The sequence below is a fragment of the Mustela nigripes genome, chromosome 13 (assembly GCF_022355385.1).
Source record: "Mustela nigripes isolate SB6536 chromosome 13, MUSNIG.SB6536, whole genome shotgun sequence".
NCBI classification, from domain to species: Eukaryota; Metazoa; Chordata; class Mammalia; order Carnivora; family Mustelidae; genus Mustela; species Mustela nigripes.
Window position 1 is genome coordinate 84,103,667 of NC_081569.1, and position 26,689 is coordinate 84,130,355.

The following is a 26,689-nucleotide window of genomic DNA, read 5'->3' on the forward strand; positions in this document are numbered from 1 at the left end:
TAGATGTCCATCAACAGATGAATGGATCAAGAAGATGTGGTATATATACACAATGGAATACTATGCAGCCATTAAAAGAAATGAAATCTTGCCATTTGGGACAACATGGATGGAACTAGAATGTATCATGCTTAGTGAAATAAGCCAAGCGGAGAAAGACAACTATCATATGATCTCCCTGATATGAGGAAGTGGTGATGCAACATGGGGTCTTAAGTAGGTAGGAGAAGAATAAATGAAACAAGAAGGGATTGGGAGGGAGACAAACCATAAGTGACTCTTAATCTCACAAAACAAACTGAGGGTTGCTGGGGGGAGGGGGGTTGGGAGAAGGGGGGTCGGGTTATGGACATTGGGAGGGTATGTGCTTTGGTGAGTGCTGTGAAGTATGTAAACCTGGCGATTCACAGACCTGTATCCCTGGGGATAAAAATATATTATATGTTTATTAAAAAAATTTTTTTAAATTGCTGATTACCCCCCCAAAAAAAAAGAAAGAAAGAAATGGGTATATTCTAAAACTGTTTTCATCAACAAGGGCATACACATTTCATATGAAGAGATGAAGAGGTTACCCTACAAAATACATTCACCGAGAAATTTATAGAGTACAAACAGGTTAAAGTATAAATTACATTCCTCCACCACATCCCATTCTCAGCCTACCTCCCTACTGGCTGCCTCTTGGCAGGCTGATTCCTAAATCAGTTATCACTTAAAGACCACAACTACTGATTATAATAAAGGAAAGGATTAGAAAGCAAACCCAACTGGCCCACAGAAGAAGTTATATACATAAAAGAGTCTACTTTAAGATTTTCTCTCTAGGTCCCTTTCTAAGAGACTCATAATCCCTCCAATGATTTTTATTTGACAAAGACATACTAACAAACATTTTCAAAAGTAAAAATTTGTCCTCCTTCAAGAAAATAAGTAAATATTTACTCTAACATAATAATGGAAAGAGAGAGAAAAATTAATTACCCACACAAGATGGTAAGAGGGATGATATCAAAGAAGATAACACATACCTGAATTACTATATATTTTAAAAGTGCTTCAAGAAAATAGCTTGTGAGATCTTCTTGTCCTTTATCTCCTGATTGTGGAGGGACAAGAGGAGTGATTTCCTCTATAGTGACTTGAGCTATACAAAGACAAAATTTTAGTATAACTACAAAACAAATTTAACAATGAAATAATGTGATCCAAATAAAATTTAAATGTAAAACATTTAATGCAGTGAATGGTGCTTGAAAACATTCTAATGATTGGACCTTGAAATAAATCTGAGATCATCCTAACAGTCCACCACAACAACCATAAAGTTAAGTAATCAGCTGCTTCATAAGCCCTTGACTGAGAGAATATGACAGGGATGGACAGATAACAAAGGGATTTAGAGTGAATCTTACTTGAAAAAGAGCTCATATTTTTCAAATTAACATTAAGTGTGCCCAATACAAAAGTTCCATAGTATGATGAGAAACAACAATAATGAACTTATTTATCAATTAAAGGACACATTACTCTAGTAATGACCACACTTACTCTTAAAGGTAGTCCCCTTATTCAAAGAATGAAATGCTATTTCCCTCTCAAAAAGGAAGGACAGCATCTTAGTTCCTTGATTATAAAAGTCCATGTACAAAATAAGAAACTTGCATTTTCTAAAATTTTCAAGTATTCAAAAACATTCATTATAAAAAATGCAAATTCAAGAAAATCAACCAACAATGAGGTGAACTCTCTTAAGTATTTCCTAAGCAGCACCTAGTTTAGTACAGGCAGGCTCCTAAATGTGTTTCTTAATAAATATTAGCCAAGTAATTAAGTTCATAAAAATAAGTTTTGTTACAGTCCTCTTGGCACAAAGTAAAATACTCTTGTACTGCAATGTACATCTAAATTAACTTAAGGATACAAGATGACACATGAGAATTAGAAATGAAAGATAAATGTAAAATGGATTCTATGAACCACTTGTTTCTGATGCTGTGACACCAGAAGCCTGGCTGGCCAGGGAGAGAATGTCTTTCCTGGGGCTAAAGAGCTAATTCCCAGAGATAGTAAAGATGGGCCAGAGAACATGCCTTCTACACGCAAAAACAACCAGTCCAGGGTCCACACCTCTAATCCTCTTCTATCCAGCTCTCACGTTCAAGGCCACAATTCCTCTGACCTAATCACACAGGTACGTGGTGACAATGAGGGATAGCCACTATGCACCTAAGCCTGCTGAAATTATCCAAATGAGCCAATCATAGGACTTCTCACACTGCTTCACATGTTCCTACCTACAGAATTCACAACAAGGGCTCTTGCCTTTAATGCCCTACCCCTGACAGATCCTGGCACCTCCCCCTCTGGCCACCCTCCCTGGTGTGGCATGCCCTCTTCCCTTGGGAACTATAACTATTTTTTTTTAATCACAATCATCTTCTGATCTGGCCTCATCCTACATAAAAAATAATAAAACCTATATTATACAACATGGCCTTGAATTATCCAGTTAATAAACATATGGACAGGGGTGCCTGGGTAGCTCAGTGGGTTAAAGCCTCTGCCTTCAGCTCAAGTCATGATCCCTGGGTCCTGGGATAGAGCCCCACATCGGGCTCTCTACTCAGCAGGGAGCCTGCTCCCCCTTTTCTTCACCTCCCCCCACCCCACTGCCTGCCTCTGCCTACCTGTGATCTCTGTCTGGCAAATAAATAAATAAAATCTTTAATAAATAAATAAATAAGCAAACAAACATATGAACTTTTTTTTTTTTTAAAGATTTAATTTATTTATTTGCCAGAGATCAAAAGTAGGCAGAGGGGCAGGCCGAGAGAGGAGAAGGCAGGCTCTCCACTGAGCAGAAAGCCCGATGTGCAGCTCAATCCCAGAACCCTGGAATCGTGACCTAAGCTGAAGGCAGAGGCTTTAACCCACTGAACCACCCAGGCGCCCCATGAACATTTTAAAACTATATTAACAAACTACATAGGAAATTTTGAAATACTGATGGATAAGATCTCACGAATCTTACTTTCTTGAAGATTGAGTGGAGGATTAATGAGATTATCTAAAGTTCGAGGTCCATGTTCAGATTGTAGTGCTGAAAATCCAGGAATTAAGCATGAAAACATCCAAAGCTGTTCTTTGCTACAGTTATTCTGAAGAGCTTGCAACCACAGTAAGAAAAGACGAACACCTTCCCGTCTGATCTAAAATGAAACGAAATGAAAAATAGTATTTTTACTTATAAGGGAAATATTTTCTTACTTTTAAGACCAAAATTCTCTAGAAGATGATTAGAGAATGTTATTTAACAAAGGAGAGGAGGGAATGGGAAAAGGAGAAGAGAAAAAAGAAAAGAGGGGAAGGGAAGGAAAGAGGAAGGGCTACTATATCCATGTCATTTATTGTGCTCTCATCATTTATAAATTGAAATTCATGGATTCTGAACAAATACAGAATAAACTTGGCCATCAGGTAATCTTTATTCTATAATTTCCATTGGTAAAAAAAAAAAAATCAGAAAAGTATTTCCTTCTTGTTTACTTCCCTCTTTCTCAACACCGCTGGTCTAATCCAAAAAGCAAAAAGAACGAGAACAACTGTTCCTCATACGCTGACTTCGGTAAAAGGTGGAATAGTTACGGGGATCTTGGTGTGCCCTGCTAAATCAATGTTCTTGTTCTTAAAAAGCTTACCACTCTGAAATTATGTCATCTATTTATTATTTGCTGCTAACCAGCAAAGCAGAAATTCTGACTTATTACTATATCCTAAGTACCTAGAACACCCCCCATATTCAAAAAACAACAAATATTTCAACCATTGCATAAATTCTCTTTCAGGAAGAGAATAGGAAAAGACAGAAAAACATTCAATCTCTGACAACAAAAACACAAAGTTCTTCACTAAGCTAATCTCCCTGGTAGCTTCGGAAATTGCCCTACCACAGCTTTGTAAATGGCCACTGTTAAAGCTGTTCAACAGCTGCCAACCTTAGAGTTTACAGAGATAACAAGAAAACAAACAATTCAGAAAGCTGATTCCTTTGTACTGCTATACCAAGCCTTGATACCAAAACTACCCACAATAGGAAACTTTCACTTAACCTATAAGAGGCTTCTTATAGGATAGCTTCTCTTACCACAGCACAATGAGATAATCAAAAGAAAAGAAATAAAACCAACTTTTTAATATAAATCCTCTATTTTTCTGTACATCTAAGAATATTTATAGTAATATAAAGAATAATTTGTTGAAAGACTGAATAATTTTTGTCTCCTGGGGACCAGAGTAAAGTATTTCTAGTGAATCATTCAATGCAGTGGCAACGGTTTTTCAATAGCCTAGTCAACCCAGTATGTATTTTTATACATACTAAATATGTTGTATATTTTATTTTAAGTCAGTTCACTTCAACTAAGTAAACTAAAGACAATTCAAAAATTTTTAGGAAAAAAAAGCTGATGTAGGAAAAGTAGAAGAGACAGTTTTTTTAAGTCATAGAAAAAAGACATAATTATACCTTCAAGGAGTTTCCTGTGTGAAGCAGTTTCTTTAAAATCAATCCTAAAAAGGAAACATGATTGAAAATATTCATATTTTCTTAGTTGTTTCCAAATGTCAGAGTTCTCGGTCAGACTTGAAAATACTTTAAAACAAGTCTTTGGCAATCTCCAAATTATTCTTGGTGACCCTGATATCCCTCTGGCCATAATTTTGGAACCAGAGGGCATATAAAGAGTCACCTTTTCGACACATGGTCTATTGGAATTAAACATGATTTAGTCTATTGAAACAAACCCTAATCCCAATTGCATTTACTATAGCATTATCTCTGTATATCTCTTATTTAAGACAAGGATATAATTAAATACTTTCTGCATCACTAATACAAATAAAAACCACTGTAGGAAATTTCCATTTAGTTAACCAAATGAACTTCTGTAATTCTAATATTTCCTAACAAACATTTTCATTGTACTAATTTTCATTTTCAGAATATTCAAAGCCATCTTAATTTATACAACTTTTCGACTCTATAATAAAATACTGAAATCACATTAACAAACATCCAGAGACCTGCCATTTGGTCTAAACAAATCTAAACACAGTCCCATGTTTCTTATAAATTCAAAATTTCATTTATTTACCTTATCTATGATATTTTATCTAACAAGTATCATTGAAGCCTTGTTTGAAACTATGTCAAATCATTCTCCTTCCTTCCTTCTGAGAAAAATTCATTATCCAGATTTTGGTATTAATTATTTCCAAAATATTTTTATATTAGGATTGTCATTTATAAATCAATAAAATATTTAGAATTGGTTTATATATTTAAAAACCTGTAACAGTAACAATTTCTTCCATGGCTATTTGTTCTAAACCTACTTTTTAATTCTTTCTAAAAATACCAAAATAACACACACACACACACACCCCAAACCTGGATTTTATTGGTTAAGTTTCATTTGTCATACAAAAACAAGCTTTAATATTTCAAATAAAACTGTGTTGACTTATCTGCAATTCCCTTCCTTATGTTTGCACAAACTCAATTTTGTAAAGCAATACTATGTAAATGCCAGTCTTTAGTCAGCTCCCCTAAAAAAATCCATATATGCTAAATGCACTGTGGTATCATGTATTGGATTCTGGAACAGAAAAAGAGCATATATGGAAAACTAACCAAATGTGATTAAGTTTGAAATTTAATTACTAGTTTTTAAAAAACTTACATTTATGTATGATATACAAAGCAAGCCTTCCTATAAGTTACTTTCCTTTTTTTGAGAGTGCATGTGCGAGAAAGTGGCCGGGGGGGGCGTGGGGGTGGGTCAGTGCTTAGAGTGGTGGCGCTAAATCTTAGGCAGGCTCCATGCTCACTGCAGAGCCTCACTTGGGGCTCAAGCTCACGACCCTGAGATCATGATCCGAGCTGAAATCAAGAGTCAGACGCGGCTCCATGCTCACTGCAGAGCCTCACTTGGGGCTCAAGCTCACAACCCTGAGATCATGATCCGAGCTGAAATCAAGAGTCAGACGCCCAACCAACTGAGCCACCCAGGGCCCCTACGTAATAACTTTTCACTATCTCTAGTGATCTATATAGCTCTAATTAATTCACTTTAACTGCTATATACAATCCCATTCCATACTATTAATCTTATTTATGTTAGGACATCTGGTTTGTTTTCAAATTTTTGTTATTCCCAGGGATACTTTAATAAAAGTTCTTGTCACAACTATAAAAATAGCTAACACCATACTTAATGGTGAAAGAGTTAACTGCTTTCCACACATCAGGAATGATACAAAAGTGTCTGCTCTCACCACTTTTATTCAACACTATACTAGAGAAGACTAGAAAGAAAGAAAGAAGAGAGAGAGAGAGGAGGGAAGAGAGAGAAATTAATTAATTAATTAAAGGTACCAGATTGGAAATCAAAAATAAAACTATCTTGGGAAGCCTGGGTGGCTCAGTTGATTAAGTGGTTGCTTTCAGCTCAGGTCACGATCCCAGTGTCCTCGGATCGAGTCCCACACCAGGCTCTATGCTTGGCAGGGAGCTTGCTTCTCCCTCTGCCTCTGCCTCCCACTCTGTCTGCCTGTGCTCACACTCTCCCTCTCTCTCTCTTTCTCTAATAAATAAAATCTTTAAAAAAAAAAAAAACAACTATCTTAAATTGCAGTTGACATGTTCCTATACGTAGAAAACTGAAAGGCATCTATAATAAAACAAACAGAGTAAGTGAGGTATAATTAACTAGAAACGATATAAATATCCGTGAATTGGTGAGTAGATAAAACATGATATGTCCATGACAGAATACTATACAGCAATAAAAAGGAATGGTAACACATGCCATAATATGGAAAACAAACAAAAACATGCTAAGTGAAAGAAGCCAAATGCAAACTACTATAAAGTGTATGATTTCATTTACATGAAATGTCAAAAAAAGACATTTACTGAGCACAGAAAGCAGATTGTGGTGGTGGGAAAGGCATTGACTATAAATGGGCTTCAAGGAATACTTCGGGGTGAGGCAATGTTCTAAAACTGGACAGTGGTAACTAAAGATTTATTGAAAATAACTGAATTATTTACTTAGATGAATTTTACCTATATATAAATAATTCAATACAGCTACTTAAAAAAAAAATCAATGACTCATTGATTTATTTTCCTTTATATATATGACAAAAAATGAAAGAAAACAGTTCTAGCATTTTTCTGAATGACAAAGAAAAATGACCATTTATGTATTTTCTCAAGATAGACATTTATTGGAATATTATTAAAACATGACAAGTAAAGAGCCTAAAGCACTTTCGGAGATTTAAGGCTACATTTCTTAGAAGATACAATAAACTCTTGAAGTTCAGATGTCTAAAAAAAAGACCCATCGTCATAAACAACCTTCAGAGACATTTTTATGATTATGAAACACAAAATAGGATTTCACTGTTTGAGTACCTTATTAAAGGCTTATCACCAATTCGTATTTCTTCTCTGATATAAAGTCTATTCAAATATTTTGCTAATTTAAAAATATCTGTCTTATTATTGAGCTGTAAGAATTATTAACAGCTGTAAGAACTTTAAGAGTTCTTCTGGGTATGTTAACGAGTATGTTACATTTAGTCTCAAACTTTATCTACTAAAGCCTTTTTTAGCCCCTGCCTCAATATCCTTTCTAGATGTCCGGAGTTTCTTTTGTTTCAGGAATTAATTGGGAAGGCTTACAGTTTCAAAGCCCCACAAAAGACTTCTCCTTTTTTTAAAGATAAAATACATTTTACTCATCTAATTACCAGTTAACAGACATTGGGTTATTTCCATCTTTTGGCTATTATGAAGACTGGTATACTACGAATATTAGAGTATACATTTCTATGCAGACATGTGTTTTCTTTCTCTTGGGTATATATCTGGGCATGGAAGTGCTGGGCCATAGAGGAGCTCAATGTTTAATATTTTGAGGAACTGCCAGACTGGTTTTCAAAGCATCTGTAGCATTTTACATTCCCACCAACAGTGTTTGAGGGTTCCAATTTCTCCAAAGCTTCACCAATGCTTGTTTTTTTTGCCTATAGTCATTCTAGTAGATGTGAATTGGCATCTCCTTAGAATTGTGATTTGCATTTCCTACTGACTAATGATGTTGCACATCTCTTCATGTGCTTATCAGTCATCTGTATGTCTTGGAGAAATGTCTATTCAAATCCTTTGCCCATTTATAAATTGTGTCCAAAAAAGATATCACTTGCTATAATGGATTAAAAAAAATGTGAGGCCGAAATAAAATCTATAACTTTCTTTTTTAAGAGAAACAAATACATGTTTTACAAATTAATGTCAGGCCCATAACATTCTACTTCAACAATGTAGATAGGGTGGTCACCCACACATCCCCATGAGCAAGGGTCATTAGCATCATTAGCAATCAAACCTGACATCCAACCAAAGCCTAAATGAAAGCCAACAACTCTAGTTCCTTAAGTATAGATCTGTTACCTCTTTGGTTAGGCTTATTCCAAGCGATCTTATGTTCTTGGTGCTAGAGTAAATGAATTGATTCTCTACTTTCCCTTTCCATAGTTTGATTGTCAGTGTATAAGAAAGCAAATGATTTCTGTACATTTAATTTGTATCTTGCCACATTACTGAATTGCTGTATGAGTTCTAGTAGTTTGGGGGTGGAGTTTTTGGGTTTTCCATATAAAGTATCACGTCATCTGAAAAGAGAGTTTGAACACTCATGAAAGAAAATGAAGAATACACAAAAAGATGGGAAAAATATTTCATGATCATGGATCAGAAGAATAAACACTGTTAAAATGTCTATACTGCCAGAGCAATCTATACTTTCAATGCCATACTGATCAAAATTTCACCGGCATTTTTCAAGCACTGGAACAAACAATCCTAAAATTTGTGTGGAACCAGAAAAGACCCCAAATTAGCAAGGAAGTGTTGAAAAAGAAAAACAAAGCTGGGGGCATCATGATGCCTGATTTCAAGCTTTATTACAAAGCTATGATCACCAAGACAGGATGGTACTGGCACAAAAACAGACACACAGACCAATGGAACAGGTAGAGAGTCCAGATATGGACCCTCAATACTATGGTCAAATAATCTTCAACAAAGCAGGAAAAAATATCCAATGGAAAAAAGACAGTCTCTTCAATAAATGGTGCTGGGAAAATTGGACAGCTATATACAGACAAATGAAACTCGATCATCCTTTTACACCATTCACAAAGATAAACTCAAAATGGATGAAAGACCTCAATGTGAGACCGGAATCCATCAAAATCCTAGAGGAGAACATAGGCAGTAACTTCTTCAACATCAGCCACAGCAACTTCTTTCAAGACATGTCTCCAAAGGCAAAGGAAACAAAAGTGAAAATGAACTTTTGGAACTTCATCAAGATAAAAAGCTTCTGCAGAACAAAGGGAATGGTCAACAAAACAAAGAGGCAACCCATGGAGTGGTAGAAGATATTCACAAATGACACTACAGTCAAAGGGTTGATATCTGAGATCTGTAAAGAACTCCTCGGGACTCCTGGGTGGCTCAGTCTAAGCATCTACTTTCGGCTCAGCCCATGATCCCAGGGTACTTGGATCAAGCCCTGCATCAGTCTCCCTGCTTGTTGGGAATCCTTCTTTTCCCTCTCACACTTCCCCTATTGTGTTCCCTCTCAATGTGTCTCTCTCTGCCAAATAAATAAATAAAATCTTTAAAAAAAAAAACAAAAAACAAACAAACAAAAAAAACTCCTCAAACTCAACACCCAAAAAACTGATAAACAAGTCAAAAAATGGGCAAAAGTCATGAACAGCCACTTCTCCAAAGAAGACATACAAATGGCTGGCAGACACATGAAAAAATGTTCATCATCATTAGCCATCAGGGAAATTCAAATCAAAACCACATTAAGATACCACCTTACACCAGTTAGAATGGCAAAGATTAACAAGACAGGAAACAACAAATGTTGGAGAAGATGTGGAGAAAGGGGAACTCATACACTGTTGGTGGGAATGCAAGTTGGTGCAGCCACTTTGGAAAACAGTATGGAGATGCCTCAAAAAATTAAAATAGAGCTACCCAATGACCCTGCAATTGGCACTACTAAGTACCTGCCCCAAAGATACAGAGGTAATGCAAAGAAGAGCCATATGTACCCCAATGTTCATAGCAGCAATGTCCACAATAGCCAAGCTATGGAAAGAGCTGATATGCCCTTCAACAGATGAATGGATAAAGAAGATGTGGTCCATATATACAATGGAATATTATTCAGCCATCAGAAAGGATGAATACCCAACTTTTCTATCAACATGGGTGGGACTGGGGGAGATTATGCTGAGTGAAAATAAGTCAGGCAGAGAAAGTCGATTATTATATGGTTTCACTTACTTGTACAACTTAAGGAATAACATGGAGGACATTAGGAAAAGTGAACTGGGGGAAATTGGAGGGGGGAGACAAACCATGAGAGACTGCAGACGCTGAGAAACAAACAGGGTTTTAGAGGGGAGGGGAGGATGGGTGAGCCTGGTGGTGGGTATTAAGGAGGGCACATATTGCATGGAGCACTAAGTGTGTACATAAAGAATTAATATTGAGGGGCGCCTGGGTGGCTCAGTGGGTTAAGCCGCTGCCTTCGGCTCAGGTCATGATCTCGGGGTCCTGGGATCGAGTCCCGCATCGGGCTCTCTGCTCAGCAGGGAGCCTGCTTCCTCCTCTCTCTCTGCCTGCCTCTCTGCCTACTTGTGATCTCTCTCTGTCAAATAAATAAATAAAATCTTAAAAAAAAAAAAAAAAAAGAACTAATCTTGAAACACTGAAAAAATAAAACCTAAATAAATAAATAAGAAAGCCAACAACTGTTATCTGCAGTTTCTAATCACAGAGGGGAAGCATGTCTGAGAACAAGCACTCAAGAGGACTGTGGTAACACTGTTAATAATATAAGACCAGACTCCAAACCAGCAAGCACCTTGGCTTATTTCCTAGTAACAGAAAGTTTGTGATCTCCTCCCTACTTGGTTTCTGACGGTAACCCACAACAGGTTTTTTTTCCCTCCTTTTTTGTTTTTGGCTTCATTCCATGATCTGGAAAGCTCTACTCTGGCTAGAGTTAACAAGAAAGTTAACTCTAGTTCTCCTCACTATTTTCTGTGGAGCAAACTGCCAGCTGACACTGCTTGCTTTTGAATCTGGAGCCCACTCTACTTGGCACTTAACATTTCTCTTCCATTTCTGATTCTCAGATGTTTATTTTGATGTTGAGTCTGCTTTTGTTTTTTTGGTTTTGTAGTTTTATCATTACTGAAAGTAAAAGAACAGATAGATCAAAGAAATTTAATATGCTACTTTGACTGGAAATCCTTCATCTATTATTTTTAATTTTACATTCCCATTAAGTTTAGTTTTGTATTCTTTATATTTTTCTACTAAAACATAAACTACAAATTCATTTCAAATAATGACCAACCCAGTACAGAGCATTTTCATATATTATCATTTATGTCAAATGGGGAATATACATTCAAATCACTTACCAATACTATGAAACTGCCATCGCTGATGAATTCTCTCTGGAAGAAGTTGTAAAATTTTCTAAAAATCAGTACGAATAAAACAAAGAATGAAAAGCAAGTAATGAGACCACATTCTGTGCAATGTGAAAAATAAACGAAGAGCTTACAATAAGCATGTAACAGTTTCTTATGTAAAATATAGATAGCATCACCAACACAAAACAGTATTTGAGATAATCTGACAGGACTTGCACTACTTCAGCACTGGCACACTAATCAATATTTGAAAACAGCAAAAGCAAAACCCAACAAGCTATACTAACAAAGACTTAGAACGCGACACTAATGAAATTTATCTTTCATAATGATGTGGAAAGTAAGTATATCCCTCTTTATGAATTAAATAATGAACTCTAACATATTTCAAAATGATTATTTGCTACTCCTAGAATTTCCAAATTGTGGATATTACTAATAAGTTCTGAATTCTTTCAGATACTATTATTTGTAACATTGTGTCTCACTTTGAGTAGTTCTTCCTCCTGTTTTGATAAAAGAAGGAAAAATATTTTGATTTTACAAAAATCACATCAAATATTTGTACTGACTTGATTCACATGAACCCAAAGGTACTTATATTTATGATGGCTATAGGTATAAGAACAATATTTAAAATTTCAGGATCCTTACAGTTAAACTAATACAGGTTTCCATTAATTAGGATGAACACTTTTTACAATTTTACATAATTTTACCTTTAATTCCCTTCACAAATTTCCTCTGTGTGAATTATTCTAGCTCAACAGCTGCCTTACTATGCTACTAAACTAAGCTCCCAGTACTCATCTGCTTGCTGAATGAGTTTAAGTTTGTTGTTGCTGCTGCTTTTACTGCTGTTATACTTTAGAAATGCCATGAACCAAAGTGTTCATAAGGGCCAAACACTAGATGCTTTTATATGTAATGCTATCTCATTAATCCTCACAACCATCCTAAAAAAGAGTTTATTAATCTCAGTTTAAAAAGAAGAAAGTGGGTTAAGTAATGTGCTTAAGTTAGAAAGTGGAAGAACTGAATCCAATCTTGATATGCTTAATCCAAAATGTATACTTTTATACTATTTTGCCACAAAAGATGGTATGCATGTTTTACACTTCTCTATCTTCCACTAGTCCATCTCATACAGGAGAATGATGAAGAAATTTTACATGAGATACACAAACTTCTTTACCATTGCCCTCCTCATATTTTACTAGCCAACAACTGTATAAATGTATTTTTCTTGGTATGGAAAGGGATAAAATTGTAAGTTGAAAAGTTAAGTTTGTAAACTACCCAGAAACATTCCTAAATTAGGACTATTATACTTCAGATTTAGCCTGTTATAAAAAGTAAATAAACGTCTTTATTTAAAAATGAAAGAATACTATAAAAATGAAAGAAACCATGTATAGTCTTAATGGAGGAAAGTTGATATAAATCCTGCATAGTATTATTAATACTACATAATGGTGCTTTTCATTCAAAAAAGAGGAAGTCAGTTAATCTATAAATTTCTTGATTTTTTTAAAAAATCATCATTACTGGGGCACCTGGGTGGCTCAGTGGGTTAAAGCCTCTGCCTTCGGCTCAGGTCATGATCCCAGGGTCCTGGGATCGAGCCCCGCATCGGGCTCTCTGCTTAGCGGGAAGCCTGCTTCCTCCTCTCTCTCTGCCTGCCTCTCTGCCTACTTGTGATCTCTGTCCGTCAAATAAATAAATAAAATCTTAAAAAAAAAAAAATCATCATTACTAAGGTGAGCTCAGGGAGGGCAGAAACCTCCCTGGAGCAGACAGGCAAAAAAGCTCCTTTGATCTTGATTTTCAGTATGAATACAGACGGTGAAAATGGGGCCTCACGGTCCTTCTGACCTTTTGGCTTTTAAGCAGGAGGTGTCAGGAAAGTTGCCACAGGGGTAAATGGCTTGTGGTTAAATAATTAAATGTTTAAACAAAACAAAATAAAATAAAATATAAAAATCATCATTAGTCTCTTAAGATAGAGATCAGATATTATTATCCCCACTGTAAGCAGAAAAACATCAGCACAAAGGTTACATATTTTTTCCAAAAGATGAAAGCCCTGTATCTAACATCTTTATATTCTAAGAAAATTCACTCATTCATTAAAGATAACAACTGATAAGTATATATTATATACAGGGAAATAAACACTATTTTTTAATAGAAGGAAGGTCCTGAAAGAGCTTCCATTAACTAATCCATCTCAGTTTCCTGAACACAGGGCAAGCATGAATGTCTGAAGGAACACTTTCCAGAAATTCTTATCTTGTGTTCTCTGCTGATACCTTTTATTTTTTAACTTCTTTTTCAATCTTGATGCCTTTTACTTCCTTTCCTTGCCTAACTTCCCTGGCTAGCTAGAACCAAGTGCAATATTTAATAGAAATGGCAAGAGTTGATATGCTTGTTTTGTTCCTAATCTTAAGAAAGAGGAACTCAGTATCCAGTACTAGGTACAGTCTTAAATGTGTATTTTTGTAGATTGTAGATGTCCTATATCAAGCTGACGAAGTTTCTTTTTATTCCCATTTTGTTAAGTATTTTATCATGAAATAGTATTGGATTTTGCCAAATGCTTTCTATCAACAATAACATTTTTTTTTAAAGATTTTATTTATTTATTTGACAGAGAGAGATCACAAGTAGTCAGAGAGGCAGGCAGAGAGAGAGAGAGGAGGAAGCAGGCTCCCCGCTGAGCAGAGAGCCCAATGCAGGATTCGATCCCAGGACCCTGAGATCACAACCCGAGCCGAAGGCAGCGGCTCAACCCACTGAGCCACCCAGGAGCCCCAACAATAACATATTTTTTGTCTTTTATTTTATTATTATTACTACATACTAGTTGGTTAATTTTTAGATGTTGAACTTTGTATTTCATATATAAATCCCACTTGGTGATGTACAATCCTTTTTATATGCTTTTTTTTTTTTAGGATTTTTTGTGCCAATATTCATGAAAATATTTTATAATTCTCTTTCCTTGTTTTTGTCTGGTTTTGGTTGGGTAATACTGGCCTCATAGAATGAACTGTGAAATATCACCTGTTTTTTGTTTTTTTTTTTAAAGATTTTATTTATTTATTTGACAGAGAGAGATCACAAGTAGACAGAGAGGCAGGCAGAGAGAGAGAGGAGGAAGCAGGCTCCCTGCTGAGCAAAGAACCCAATGTGGGACTTGATCCCAGGACCCTGAGATCATGACCTGAGCCGAAGGCAGCGGCTTAACCCACTGAGCCTCCCAGGCGCCCCTCACCTGTTTTTTTATTAAAGAATTTCTGAAGAACTGGTATTTTTCTTTAAATGGCTGGTTAAAATTCACTAGTGAAGTCACCTGGGTCTGGGCTTTTTCCAGGTGGGATTTTATTTAAATACTAATTCATTTTTTCACTAGTTGTAAGTCTTTCAGATTTGTTATTTCTTTTTAAATCGCAAAGCTTTCTGTCTTTATAGAAACATGTCCATTTTATTTATCAAATTTGTTGGCACACAGTTGGTCATAGTATTCTCAGTATTCTCTTACAATTTCAATAAAGTCATTAGTGATATTCTTTTTTAATTCCTGAAATTAGTAATTTAATTCCTCACTCTTTTTACTTAGTACAGCTATCTATTACTAGTTTTCTTATCTTTTTGAATGAACCAATTTTTAGTTCTGTTGGTTTTCTCCATTTTTTAAATCTTTCTTTCATTTTATTTCTGCTATAATCTTTATTATTTCCTTTTATCTGCTTGCTTTGGGTTTAATTTGCTCCTTTTTCTAAGGTGGAAGCTTAAGTAATTGAGAGGATATCATTCTTGCTTTATTATATTAAGTTTATAACTATAAATAATTATAAATTTTCCTCTGAGTGCTTGGTTACCTGCATTCCCTAAGTTTTAGTATACCACATCTTCCTATGAGCCACTGGTTATTTGGGGGTGTACTCATTAACTTCCACATATTTATGAATTTACAAAATTTCCTTGTTATTGATTTCCTCATTTACTTCCACATTAGAGAACATAATTTGAACGATTTTTGCTGATAAATTCATTCTTTCTCAAAACACCTATGTTTTAACATTTCCCTTATAAATAGTTCATGCAAACACCTGGAGATATAAACATAAGTAAATTCCTCAGGGACAAAGATTACTGAAAATAAATAGCACAATAGGTACCAAAACCAGTTACTTCCATCTAGAACTCTAAAAAAAACAAAACAAAAAAAGCTTCCTTTTTTTTTTTTTAGCTGTTGACTAAATCAATAGCTAAATCAATTCCTAAGAGAGATATCAGATTGTTCAAATTCCTCTAAACCATGTCAAAGAACCCAAAGTATAAAACTGAATTATCTTTAATTACCAACAGACAAAATGGCTCAATGTTGAGACACAGTTTTCCAAATTCTTTACTGTCTTTCAAGTCACAAATCTCCAGATCTCTGAATTCTTTCTAAAGATTGGAATACTCCTATCATTGCTTGATTTGAAAGACAGAATGAAGAGGCAAGGAGTTATTTTAAAAGTGAGGAGACCCTAATTTTTATCAGTATGCCAAAAACAAAATATAAGTTTTAGTAAAGCATCAAATGTTCCTACTTCCTTCTGTTTATTTAACAATAAAGACTTCTCTCACCCCAATCCAATGTAATATAGAAAAATAATTTATAAAACACTTAACTATTTTACAGTATTACCAATTCTATGGTGTCACATGCATAAAAACGTAATTCTATTTCTATCTAAAAACAACACTGCTATCTCAAAAAATAATTAAAAATTAAGTCAGATATGTTTTGAGGTCAAAGAATGTGATTCAGTTCTTGGAAAGCAAGGAAAATTCATGCTCTATAATTCTAATATATTCCTTTGCATGTTCCAAGAATTATTTTGAAGGGAAAAAAAACTGATGGGCAAACACTTACCTCAAAAATAAAAAGTATAGCATCCAATTCCTCCCTTTGAGACTTGTGACCTAAAACATTTTTAAAGAAAAATATTTTAAAGATTATCATTTAAAAAGCTTAAAATATTTCAAGCACTAAAGTATCTTCTCAGTGATTCTTTAATAAAATATTTAAAGCATACTCTGTTCAATGTATAGACAATACTGTACCATATCTATTCAACAAATAAATTTAGATTCCACACATTTATATCTAAAAACAAATAATATACTGTGGAGGAGTGCCTGGGTGGCTCAGTCAGTTAAATATCTGCCTTGGGCTCAGGTCATGATCTCAGCATCCTGGGATCGAGCTTCATCTGGGGTTTCCTGGTCAGCGGGGAGTCTGCTTCTTCCTCTCCCTCTACCCCTCCCACCACTCATATGCCCGTGCATGCTCTCTCTCGCAAATAAATAAATAAAATCTTTTTAAAAATAATAATAATAATACACTGGGGAGAACTTAGAATAAATTCTGAAAATGAAAATATGAGAATGACTGCTCAAACTTCACAGGCATCTAAGGGCAGAGCAAAAAAAGTGAGGAAACAGGTAAATAAATCTGACCAGGCAAAAAGCAAATCTTGTAAGCCTTCTCAAAAAGAATGAAGATAGTATTACTAACCCATACTTTGAGACAGTGTCTGAAAGATGTTTCACAAAAGAAGTGAAATAACATTAAAATTTCAACATCCAAGGGTTGATTTTCAAGTGGATATTTATGACAATTGTTTGAAACATCAAAATAAGTCAGGGCCAATTATAACACCTTACCTTTCTGTTTAAGACTAGCTTCAATAGTCACAAAATTCTCAAAGAACACGTAATATATATGTGAAAAATGTTGGTCAAAAAACTGTTTAAGATCAATAGACTCTGCATTCTCTGAAAAGGAAACAACAACAGTTTTTAGTGACTATATATATGTTAAATCATGTTCAGCAAATTATCATAATGGTGAGTTTCCTTCAAAAAAAGTCAAAGTACTGCTCCTAAAATTCTATCCTATTAAAATATTTGAGATATGCACTTATTTATATCCTTGTTCTCACAACTTTAGTTTTTAAAAATTTTTAAATTTAAAAACAGGTTAAAGGGCACCTGGGCGGCTCAGTCAATTGAGTAAGTTTGTTTGTGCCTTTGCTCAGGTTATGATCTCAGGTTCCTCATCCTGGGATCCAGCCCTGTGCCCTTCTCCTTCTGCCCCTCCCAGCCCATTATGTGCTCTGTAACTTTCTCAAGTAAATAAATAAAATCTTAAAAAAAAAAAAAAAAAAGGTTAAATCAGGTTATCATAATATGTTTCCTAAAAAAAAAAACACACACATACAAAACAATGTCTCAGAGATTTATTTGAAATTTATTTTGAGTATTTAACCAAACCAAAGAAAGAGTCAAGTTCTAATTTCAATTCACAGCTATGCTTCTCTCAACTTATCCCCAAGAGTTTAAAATCAGTATTTCTAGAATAATTATATATCTTATCTTTCCAAAACACATTTACTCAGTAAATAAGCATATAACAACAGACTTTATAAATAGGCACTTAAGTATTACAAAGCTCGAACAGATAATATTGCTTTAAAGGAATTGTCAGTATAGTCCAGCGCACACAAAATCAAACATATAGCTATATGCACATCAGAAAGTGTTAGGTACTGAAAGTGAAGTTACAAAATACATTGGCAATTTAGAAACAAAAATTACTTTCAAAGCTAAAAAGGGGTGGAAGTAGGGAAAGTAGGAAAGCTTAACACAGGATTTTTTATTTGAAAAGACTTTTAAGGATAGTAAGGGCTTTGAACATGAAGCGGTGAAGGGCATTCTAGGCATTAGCAAAGACAACAAAATGAGGAAAGTAGGAAGCATGACAGGATACAGAAAAATAATTCACTTTGGCTAGAGCCTAAAACATTTTGATAAAAATAAAATTGAAAAAACAGCCTTGAAATATGTCATAAAATGCCTTGAATGTAAAGTAAAGGAGACAAATTATTATTCAAAGCAAGAAACAGACGTATACATACTATACATCTTGTTTGAGTTATTTTCAGGGACTGAGAAGGTTGAAGAAAAAGGGGAAGAAGGAACTTTTACTTTTAATATATACTTCCTATTATTCAATTTTGTTTGCAAAAAGGACTTATTTCTGGGGCACCTGGGAGGCTCAGTTGCTTCAGCATCTGCCTTCAATTCAGGTCATGATCTCGGGGTCCTGGGATGGAGCCGCATGTTGGGGCTCCCTGCTCAGTGGGGAGCCTGTTTTTCCCTCTCCTTTTTCCCTCTCCCTCCCCTGCTCATGCTCTCTCTCTCTCTCACTTAAATAAATAAAATCTTTTTAAAAAATTAAAAAAGCACACATTTTGGGCGCCTGGGTGGCTCAGTGGGTTAAAGCCTCTTCCTTTGGCTCAGGATATGGTCTCGGGGACCTGGGATGGAACACCGCATCGGGTTCTCCGCTCAGCAGGGAGCCTGCTTCCTCCTCTCTCTCTCTGCCTGCCTCTCTGTCTACTTGTGATCTCTGCCTGTCAAATATATGAATAAAAAATCTTCAAAAATAAAAAACACATTTCTTTTATAATGAAAAATAAATTTTAAAAAGGCACTGAAAAAACAGCAAAGATTTATGAAGCTGGAAGTGAGATGAAGAATACACTATTAATTGTTATGAAACTCAAATTAAAGTTAAATATCAGTTAATTTCTTGAAATGCTCTAAGGCTCAATAAAAGATTTCAGAATAAAATTAATAGTAAACAACATATAGACAGCACTTTAAACTCTTTCATGTAATATCTTACCCTGTGAATAATCATAATGATTTTTTAGTGACATCTTGTATGTGGAATTTTCCAAGACTTTCCCTTTTGCTCTGCCCTCCCAAAGGAAAGGATGGATGCCCTCTCCTCTATATTCCCTTGGATTCTCTACATTTCTATCTTATGGAAATAATTACATTTTACGTGTTTTTTTGTCTTCTTTCCAGGACTAGTCTATAGCTTTTTTAGAATATAAACTGTGTCTACCTTAGTATTCCCAAAACCTAACACAGTGCTCAGCACATATGTACTCAAATATGTTTTATTATTGATAAAACAGGTTATTTTAACTTTATTAGATTCATTTATTAGCTTGAAAATTTTTATACTAGAAAAGATTGCATAACCTCCTGACAGGCAAAACATTGCTTCATCTAGACTGTAATTAGAACACCAAAATTTCACTCCTATCAGTAACACTACCTGTGTGACTTTTTCACAGAACTAGAAAAACATAATGGCTAACACAAACTGAATATTTCCTATATGTTAGACACTCTATGTCCAACATATTGGATGTGATTTACTGAAATTATTTTCTATAATTCTCACAATGACACTATGAAATAAGTACTATTATTATCCCTATTTTGTAGATGAGGAAACAGGCACAGAGTAAGTAATTCAGCTAGTAAAAAACAGAGACAGGGATTTAAACCATACAGCCGGGATCTACTACTGTCCACGCACTTAAAATATATGTTATTCAGCCTCCAGTGTAACAGGAATAGAACACTAGTAATTAATTATCCATCATAGGAAGATATGAAGCCATCAAATACTAGTTAAACATATTTCATAGACTTTCAAAATAAAAACATATACAACTGAGAAAAACAGGAAAAGTATTCTATTTTTCCCCACACAGCAGTTTAGAGTAACAAAGACTATGAAATTAGAATAAATAAGCTACTATAATTAGCTCTACATTTCCTGAAGTTAATGTTTGAAACGTAACTAATGTTCCAGAGGTAAGAAGAAAATAAGAGAACAATAACAAAGCAAAACAAAACAAAAGCAAACATGAATCAACTCAAGATTTTATAACCTAATTTAGAAGCCAAGACAGTCTCTTCATTTCCTTCTCACAGAGCATGTTAGGAAAGCCTGGTAACTACATACTTGCTAAAAAGATACTGAATTAAAATTAGACTTATTTCCTTTTTTTTTTTTAAGATTTTATTTATTTATTTGACAGAGAGAGATCGCAAGTAGACAGAGAGGCAGGCAGAGAGAGAGAGAGAAGCAGGCTCCCTGCCGAGCAGAGAGCCCGATGCGGGACTCGATCCCAGGACCCTGAGATCATGACCTGAGCCGAAGGCAGCGGCCCAATCCACTGAGCCACCCAGGCGCCCTAGACTTATTTCCTTTTGACTCCCTCTATTTATAATGAACTAGTCAGCAAACAGAAACTCTTTTACTAAATATTTTTGACCATCAGTTCCCTAAATTTACATAGTTGGGGAAAGCAGGGTAGGAAATAAAACAAACAGACAAAAAAAAAAAAAACAAAGAAGGGAAGAAGGAGAGGTGAAAAATACAAATCGATAAATTATAAATAATATACAATTAGGCTCCAAAAGAGGGAGAGGGGCTAAATGGGAAAAGGAAAATAAGTTGAGAAATGAGAGGGAGAGGAAAAAAGGACAAAGGAGGAAACTGAGAAGCTGGAACACAGAACTGAAGCTATTACTCAAAAATAACACAGAGAATAACAAGATGAAAAAGATAAGGATAAGACTACCTAAGAAGTGTCAGGAAGAAAATGTACAGTATTCAAAAAAATAATATCTAAAATGGCATATTGAGTCCCAAACAGGATAAATACAAATCTATACATGGATACATCTTAACACCAAAAAGAAAATGGAGATATTAAAACAACAAAAATTACCTACATAAGAATATCAAAAACTAACAGCAGACTTCTCATCAGCCCAACAGAAGCAGGGACACAATGCAACTTTATATTGAAAGAACTAATGACGAATAATAGTCAATCTAAAGTTCTATACTCAGCTAAAAAGTACTATTCAATAACATGAACATGAAAATGAAGAAAAGGCATTTTCCTACATTCTTAGAGGTTAACACTTGAAAAACCTCACTCAAATGCAAAGAAATATGAGATTTCTGAAAGAAGAGAAATAAACTCACATAGAAATGAGAAAAGCAAACCTGAGCAAGAAACTGGAAAATGCGTGGGTAAATCTAAATGAATACTGAGTGGTAAAAACAAACAATTAACACAAAAGTTACCAACCAGGAGGAAGTAAAATAATAGACAATAATGTCAAAGATGAAACCGAAATGCTAGAAAGAGTATTTTAAGATCTTTGTTGAAAGGATGATAAAAATACTGATGAATTCTGACTTTAATATCAGTATGCTACTGAAATGTATTGAGTTACCACTAAAAAGAGTATTTATTACTAAAAGAGTAATAACAGAATGCAAAACTCTTTTTTAAAAAAAAATTTTATTTATTAATTTGACAGAGACAGAGAGATCGAGAGACAGGCAGATAAAGAGGGAGAAGCAGGCTCCCCACCAAGCAGAGCCCGATGAGAGTCCATCCCAGGACTCCAAGACCATGACCCAAGCCAAAGGCAGAGGCTTAACCTACAGAGCCACCCAGGTGCCCCAGAATGCAAAATTCTTAACCACTGGAAGAGAAAAATATAGAAAAGCTTATGCTAACAGAAATGAGTAAAGAAAACCACCCCAATAAAGATGAATGAGGTGATAAAAATAAAAATAAATACACAATATTTACCAAAAAAGTTAATGAATTAAATGCTTCAGTTAAGAGATAGTTGTAATCACAATGCATTTTAAGACACCCACAAATACTAAGGTTAAAAATTTTAACCCAAAATGATTAAAGGAATGAAATACAATGTATCACTTAGATACTAACTGAATATCAATGCTGATTCCTTGATAAGTCTAAATAAATACTAAGGCAAGAATTACTACAATTAAAGAGAGTCTATGTATTTTGATAGAAGGCTGTATTTACCATGAAGCTTTAATTCCAAATTTGAATGAAAAGTTTCACAATATATAAAGCAAATTTCTAAGGAGAAACAAACCAACTATTTGTGTGGTAGATTTTATACATCTGTTTCCGACTTAACAGAGACAAGATTAGTAAGTCCACAAAAGATCTGAACACAATTAGTATTTAACTAATAAAACTCTACTAAATAAAACTCTAAATCTAACAGAGAATAAATCTTTCTACGCAAAAGTGGGATATTTAGGATATTAACAAAACTAAGTAAGGATACAAACAGAAAAAGTACCAAGAGTCACAGATCTCAAACTATGCTCTCTGACTGAAAGGAAATAAATTAAGCATTAATAATGAAAGCTAACCCTCATACAAAAGAAGTGTGATAAAAGGGAATAAAGATAAAAGTCCCAGGTAATCAAACAGGCCAAAAAGAAAGCCGATTCCCACAAAGAAAATGAGAAAAACTCGTATTTCACAGAGCAACACCCTACACGGGACACTACTTAAAACCACCGCATGTATCAGAAAAGCAAGATACATAAGATCAAACTGCTTCCAATAAGTGAATCCCAGAACAGGAAAAGACCTCAAGAAAATTCATAGATATACAAAATATCCAGGACCCAACAAGGTAAAATTCACAATGCCTTATATATAATTGATGATTACCAGACATGCAAAGCAATAAAACCTAATTCATAATGAAGACAATAATCATTAAATCAGATTTAAACTACATTTTAACACAGGTGTGAGAATGCGCAGAAAAGGGCATTAAAATAGTTGCTCCAACTGTATTCCATGTATCCAAGAAGTTGAGAATGGAAAACATAAACAAACATCCAAATCAAACTTATATTGGTAAAAACTACAATGTATACGGTGTAAACTGAACTAGTTGGAATTAAGCCATAGCAATAAATTACCCAAAAGAAACAGCAAAAAACGATAATCCCATGTATTCCATGGAGCACTGGGTGTGGTGCATAAACAATGAGTCTTGGAACACTGAAAAAATAAAATAAAATTTTAAAAAAAGAAAAAGAAAAATTATAATCCAAAAAATTGAAAAGCACATTAATGAACAGCTTCAAGTGGCCTAATAATACAAGTAATTGAAAACTCCAAGGAGGAGAGGCAGAAAAATATTTGGAGAATTAATGGCTGAAAATCTTCAAGTTTGATGCAAATCAGAAACCCACATATGCCTGTATACAGATTCAAGACAATTTCCATTCATTTTCATAAGAAGTAATTTCAACTAGAAATACTGACTTCTAGAAAATAATCATTAAAACTGATTTTCATTTTTATATAATGAACCAATATTAAAGTGAATAAATATGGCAAGCTCATTTTTGTATTTAACAATGTAGCAGACAGGCAAGTTAACTTCCCTATTGATAACTGTCCTGAGTGATTTAACTCATCAAAATAAATCTAGGGACCTTTCTCCTGTTCAAACGTTTAAGATGTTTGCTTTATGTTATTAATATTCCTTTGCTGTAAAAAGTAGATACACATAACAAACGTCCTGCTAGAAACCATAGTAAAAACCTACTAAAATTTCAAAGAAAGCAAAGTAGTTTTAAGATATGTAGCTTATCTCCTTATCAACTGATGTTTCAAAATAACTGCAGAAAAGCTTCTAACATGTGATTATGGTTACAACTGATAGCAAGATAATAACTTCTGGAACTAAAAAGGAAAAGAGAAAACACTAAAGGAAGCATTAGTAAGCGACCATGATCTCAAAGTAATTATGTCTAAATCTCATTCAACTCTATAAAATAAAATACAATAAGAATTATTCTCCTGCCTTCAAGGGTTCCACAATGAGCATAGAGAAAATGAGACATAGTGAAGAGAATCTAATTTAGACAAAGATACAATGCTTCATTTAAGAGCAAAATCAATTGTTTTATCAAACATCATACTATTAGCTAAGCATTGAGTACAAGCCAAAAGCAATTACAATCACTTATGCTTACTTATATTTTACATTTGTGTAGATAACACTTTTACAGTTACATATACATAGCCTTACTTGTTCTCCAAATTATGTTTTTGAAACAAATATATTATCTCCTTTTTATAAAGAAACTAAACCTGAGAGAAGTTAGCTAACTTGCCCAGGTCATCCTAAACTACCAAATGGCTCCAAATCAGCTCTCAATCAACATTAGAATAGCCACACTTCAGGCAGTAGGCCACAGCATAAAATAACCTCCTTACCATTTTAAATCAAACTCATTCTGAAAGAGTGAATGGTGTTTTGTTTTTTTTTTAAAGATTTTACTTATTTATTTGACAGAGAGAGATTACAAGTAGGCAGAGAGAGAAAGAGAGGAGGAAGCAGGCTCCCCGCTGAGCAGAGAGCCCGATGCGGGACTCGATCCCAGGACCCTGAGATCACCACCCGAGCCGAAGGCAGCGGCCTAACCCACTGAGCCACCCAGGTGCCCAAGGATAAGAGTGAATGGTGTTTTTAAAGAATTACTTGAGGGGCACCTGGGTGGCTCAGTGGGTTAAAGCCTCTGCCTTCGGCTCAGGTCATGATCCCAGGGTCCTGGGATCGAGCCCCGCATGGGCTCTCTGCTCCGCGGGGAACCTGCTTTCTCCCCTCTCTCTGCCTGCCTCTCTGCCTACTTGTGATTTCTCTCTCTCTCTCTGTCAAATAAATAAAATCTTAAAAAAAAAAAAAAAAGCATTACTTGAAAGCTACACAGAGCCTGAGGTGGTTTATTTTAAGATTCAGAACAAGTAAACAGTGAAAGATACCAAGAGTTCAGAGGATTTAGTCCACTTGTATGCATACTGCCCCAAAGTATCTCTCTTTACCTGGTTAATTATACCCTCCTTTGCTTCACCACAATAATTAAAATTTTACTCATTAAATTCATTTGTGAAAGGAAACCATTCCAACACAAAGTATAAGAAGTTAAACACCCTTCATAGTTAGTGTGAATTGGTACAAGCAGCTTTCCTCATAACAGACAGCAATGAAAGAAAATAATTCTGATATGGCTGTGAAGACGTGAAGGAAAGAAGATAGTATTTATTGGACATCCACTGTTTTCTAAAGAGTGAACCAAACACTTTTCTTTCAGTTTTCTTAATTCCCCCAGAAACTTCAAATGATAGGTCCCTATTAACTTCATTCTACCTCTTCACTTAGTTTATTACAAAATAAAAACTAAACTAAAAAGATTCAAGGAAACCAGGATGAAACAAAGTTGGTCTAAGTGGCAGGTAAGAATTCTATGTCTTACTTTATGCCACTTACCAAGACAGGTAAATGGCTGTGATATTAAAGTTCAGGACTAAACAGGACATTGTGTGCTAAAGGGAAAATATAAGTAAAAATATTGGGAGAATATTAGTAAGAGTGACCAACTGAAACTTCGATGTGATCAGAAAAGAGGGTGAACACTCCTTTTTCTTTTTTCCTCTACATTTTTCTATCTCCATTATCAACTTTTCTTCCACTGTATCCTCCCTTTAAATGTTGGGTTCTGTCAAAAATATGTCTTCTTCCACCTTCATTAAATATTGCAAAATGAACTCTATCTATATACAAATACCTCTCAAATCCATGGGTTCTGTTTCATGCCCTCTCCTGAGGACTACCTATCCAATTACAATTTCACAAGTATCTCACATTCATCTTGCCCCCAAGTAAATCCACCTCCCCTCATCTTCTCTAGCGTCTGTATTCCCTTCCTAGGTTGGTTTTTCAGATTTCTGACATTTCAGATTTATTCCCCCGTCTTTTTAACTCTCACCACCCACCCCACCACCCACCCCTCAACAAATCATTCATTTTTCTTGCTAAGTTTACTTCTGCAATGTATTTCTTTCTCCCTATACCCCATCCCCCCCACCATTTAGTTTTATACCTCAGGGTCTCTTGCCTGAATTTTAGAGCAGCCTCCTATCTTCTATTAGTTTAACCAACTATAAAATAATAATGCAACAACAGAAAGAAAAATTAAGAAAACAATCCCATTTACATTGCATCAAGAACAAGATACCTTGGAATAAATTTAACCAAAGAGATGAAAGTACTCTGAAAGCTATGAAACACTGAGGAAATTAAAGATGACCAAAAGAAATGGAAAGACATTCCATTCCACGCTCATGGGGGGGAAAATACCTTGACATGTAAATGAAAACACAACATTTATGGCACTCAGCTAAATAAGCACTAGGAGGAAAATGTACAGTTTCAAATGCCTAAATGAAAGTAAAGATCTCAAAATCAATAACCTAATGTTCTACCTTAAGAAACT

The 26,689-nt window shown here is 34.8% G+C and overlaps 1 protein-coding gene across 6 annotated transcripts in view; it reads right to left on the bottom strand.

Moving 5' to 3' along the window:
• RALGAPA1 (Ral GTPase activating protein catalytic subunit alpha 1) overlaps positions 1-26,689 on the bottom strand; it is a 246,928-nt gene that overhangs the window by 198,714 nt on the left and 21,525 nt on the right. For all 6 annotated transcript variants that reach the window (XM_059373090.1, XM_059373085.1, XM_059373089.1 and 3 more), the window contains exons 2-7: positions 17,335-17,445; positions 16,541-16,590; positions 11,593-11,650; positions 4,529-4,572; positions 3,035-3,212; positions 1,032-1,147 (exon numbers count right to left, since the gene is read on the bottom strand). In XM_059373090.1, the coding sequence (XP_059229073.1) occupies positions 1,032-1,147; positions 3,035-3,212; positions 4,529-4,572; positions 11,593-11,650; positions 16,541-16,590; positions 17,335-17,445 (557 nt within the window). The remainder of the gene's footprint in view (positions 1-1,031; positions 1,148-3,034; positions 3,213-4,528; positions 4,573-11,592; positions 11,651-16,540; positions 16,591-17,334; positions 17,446-26,689) is intronic.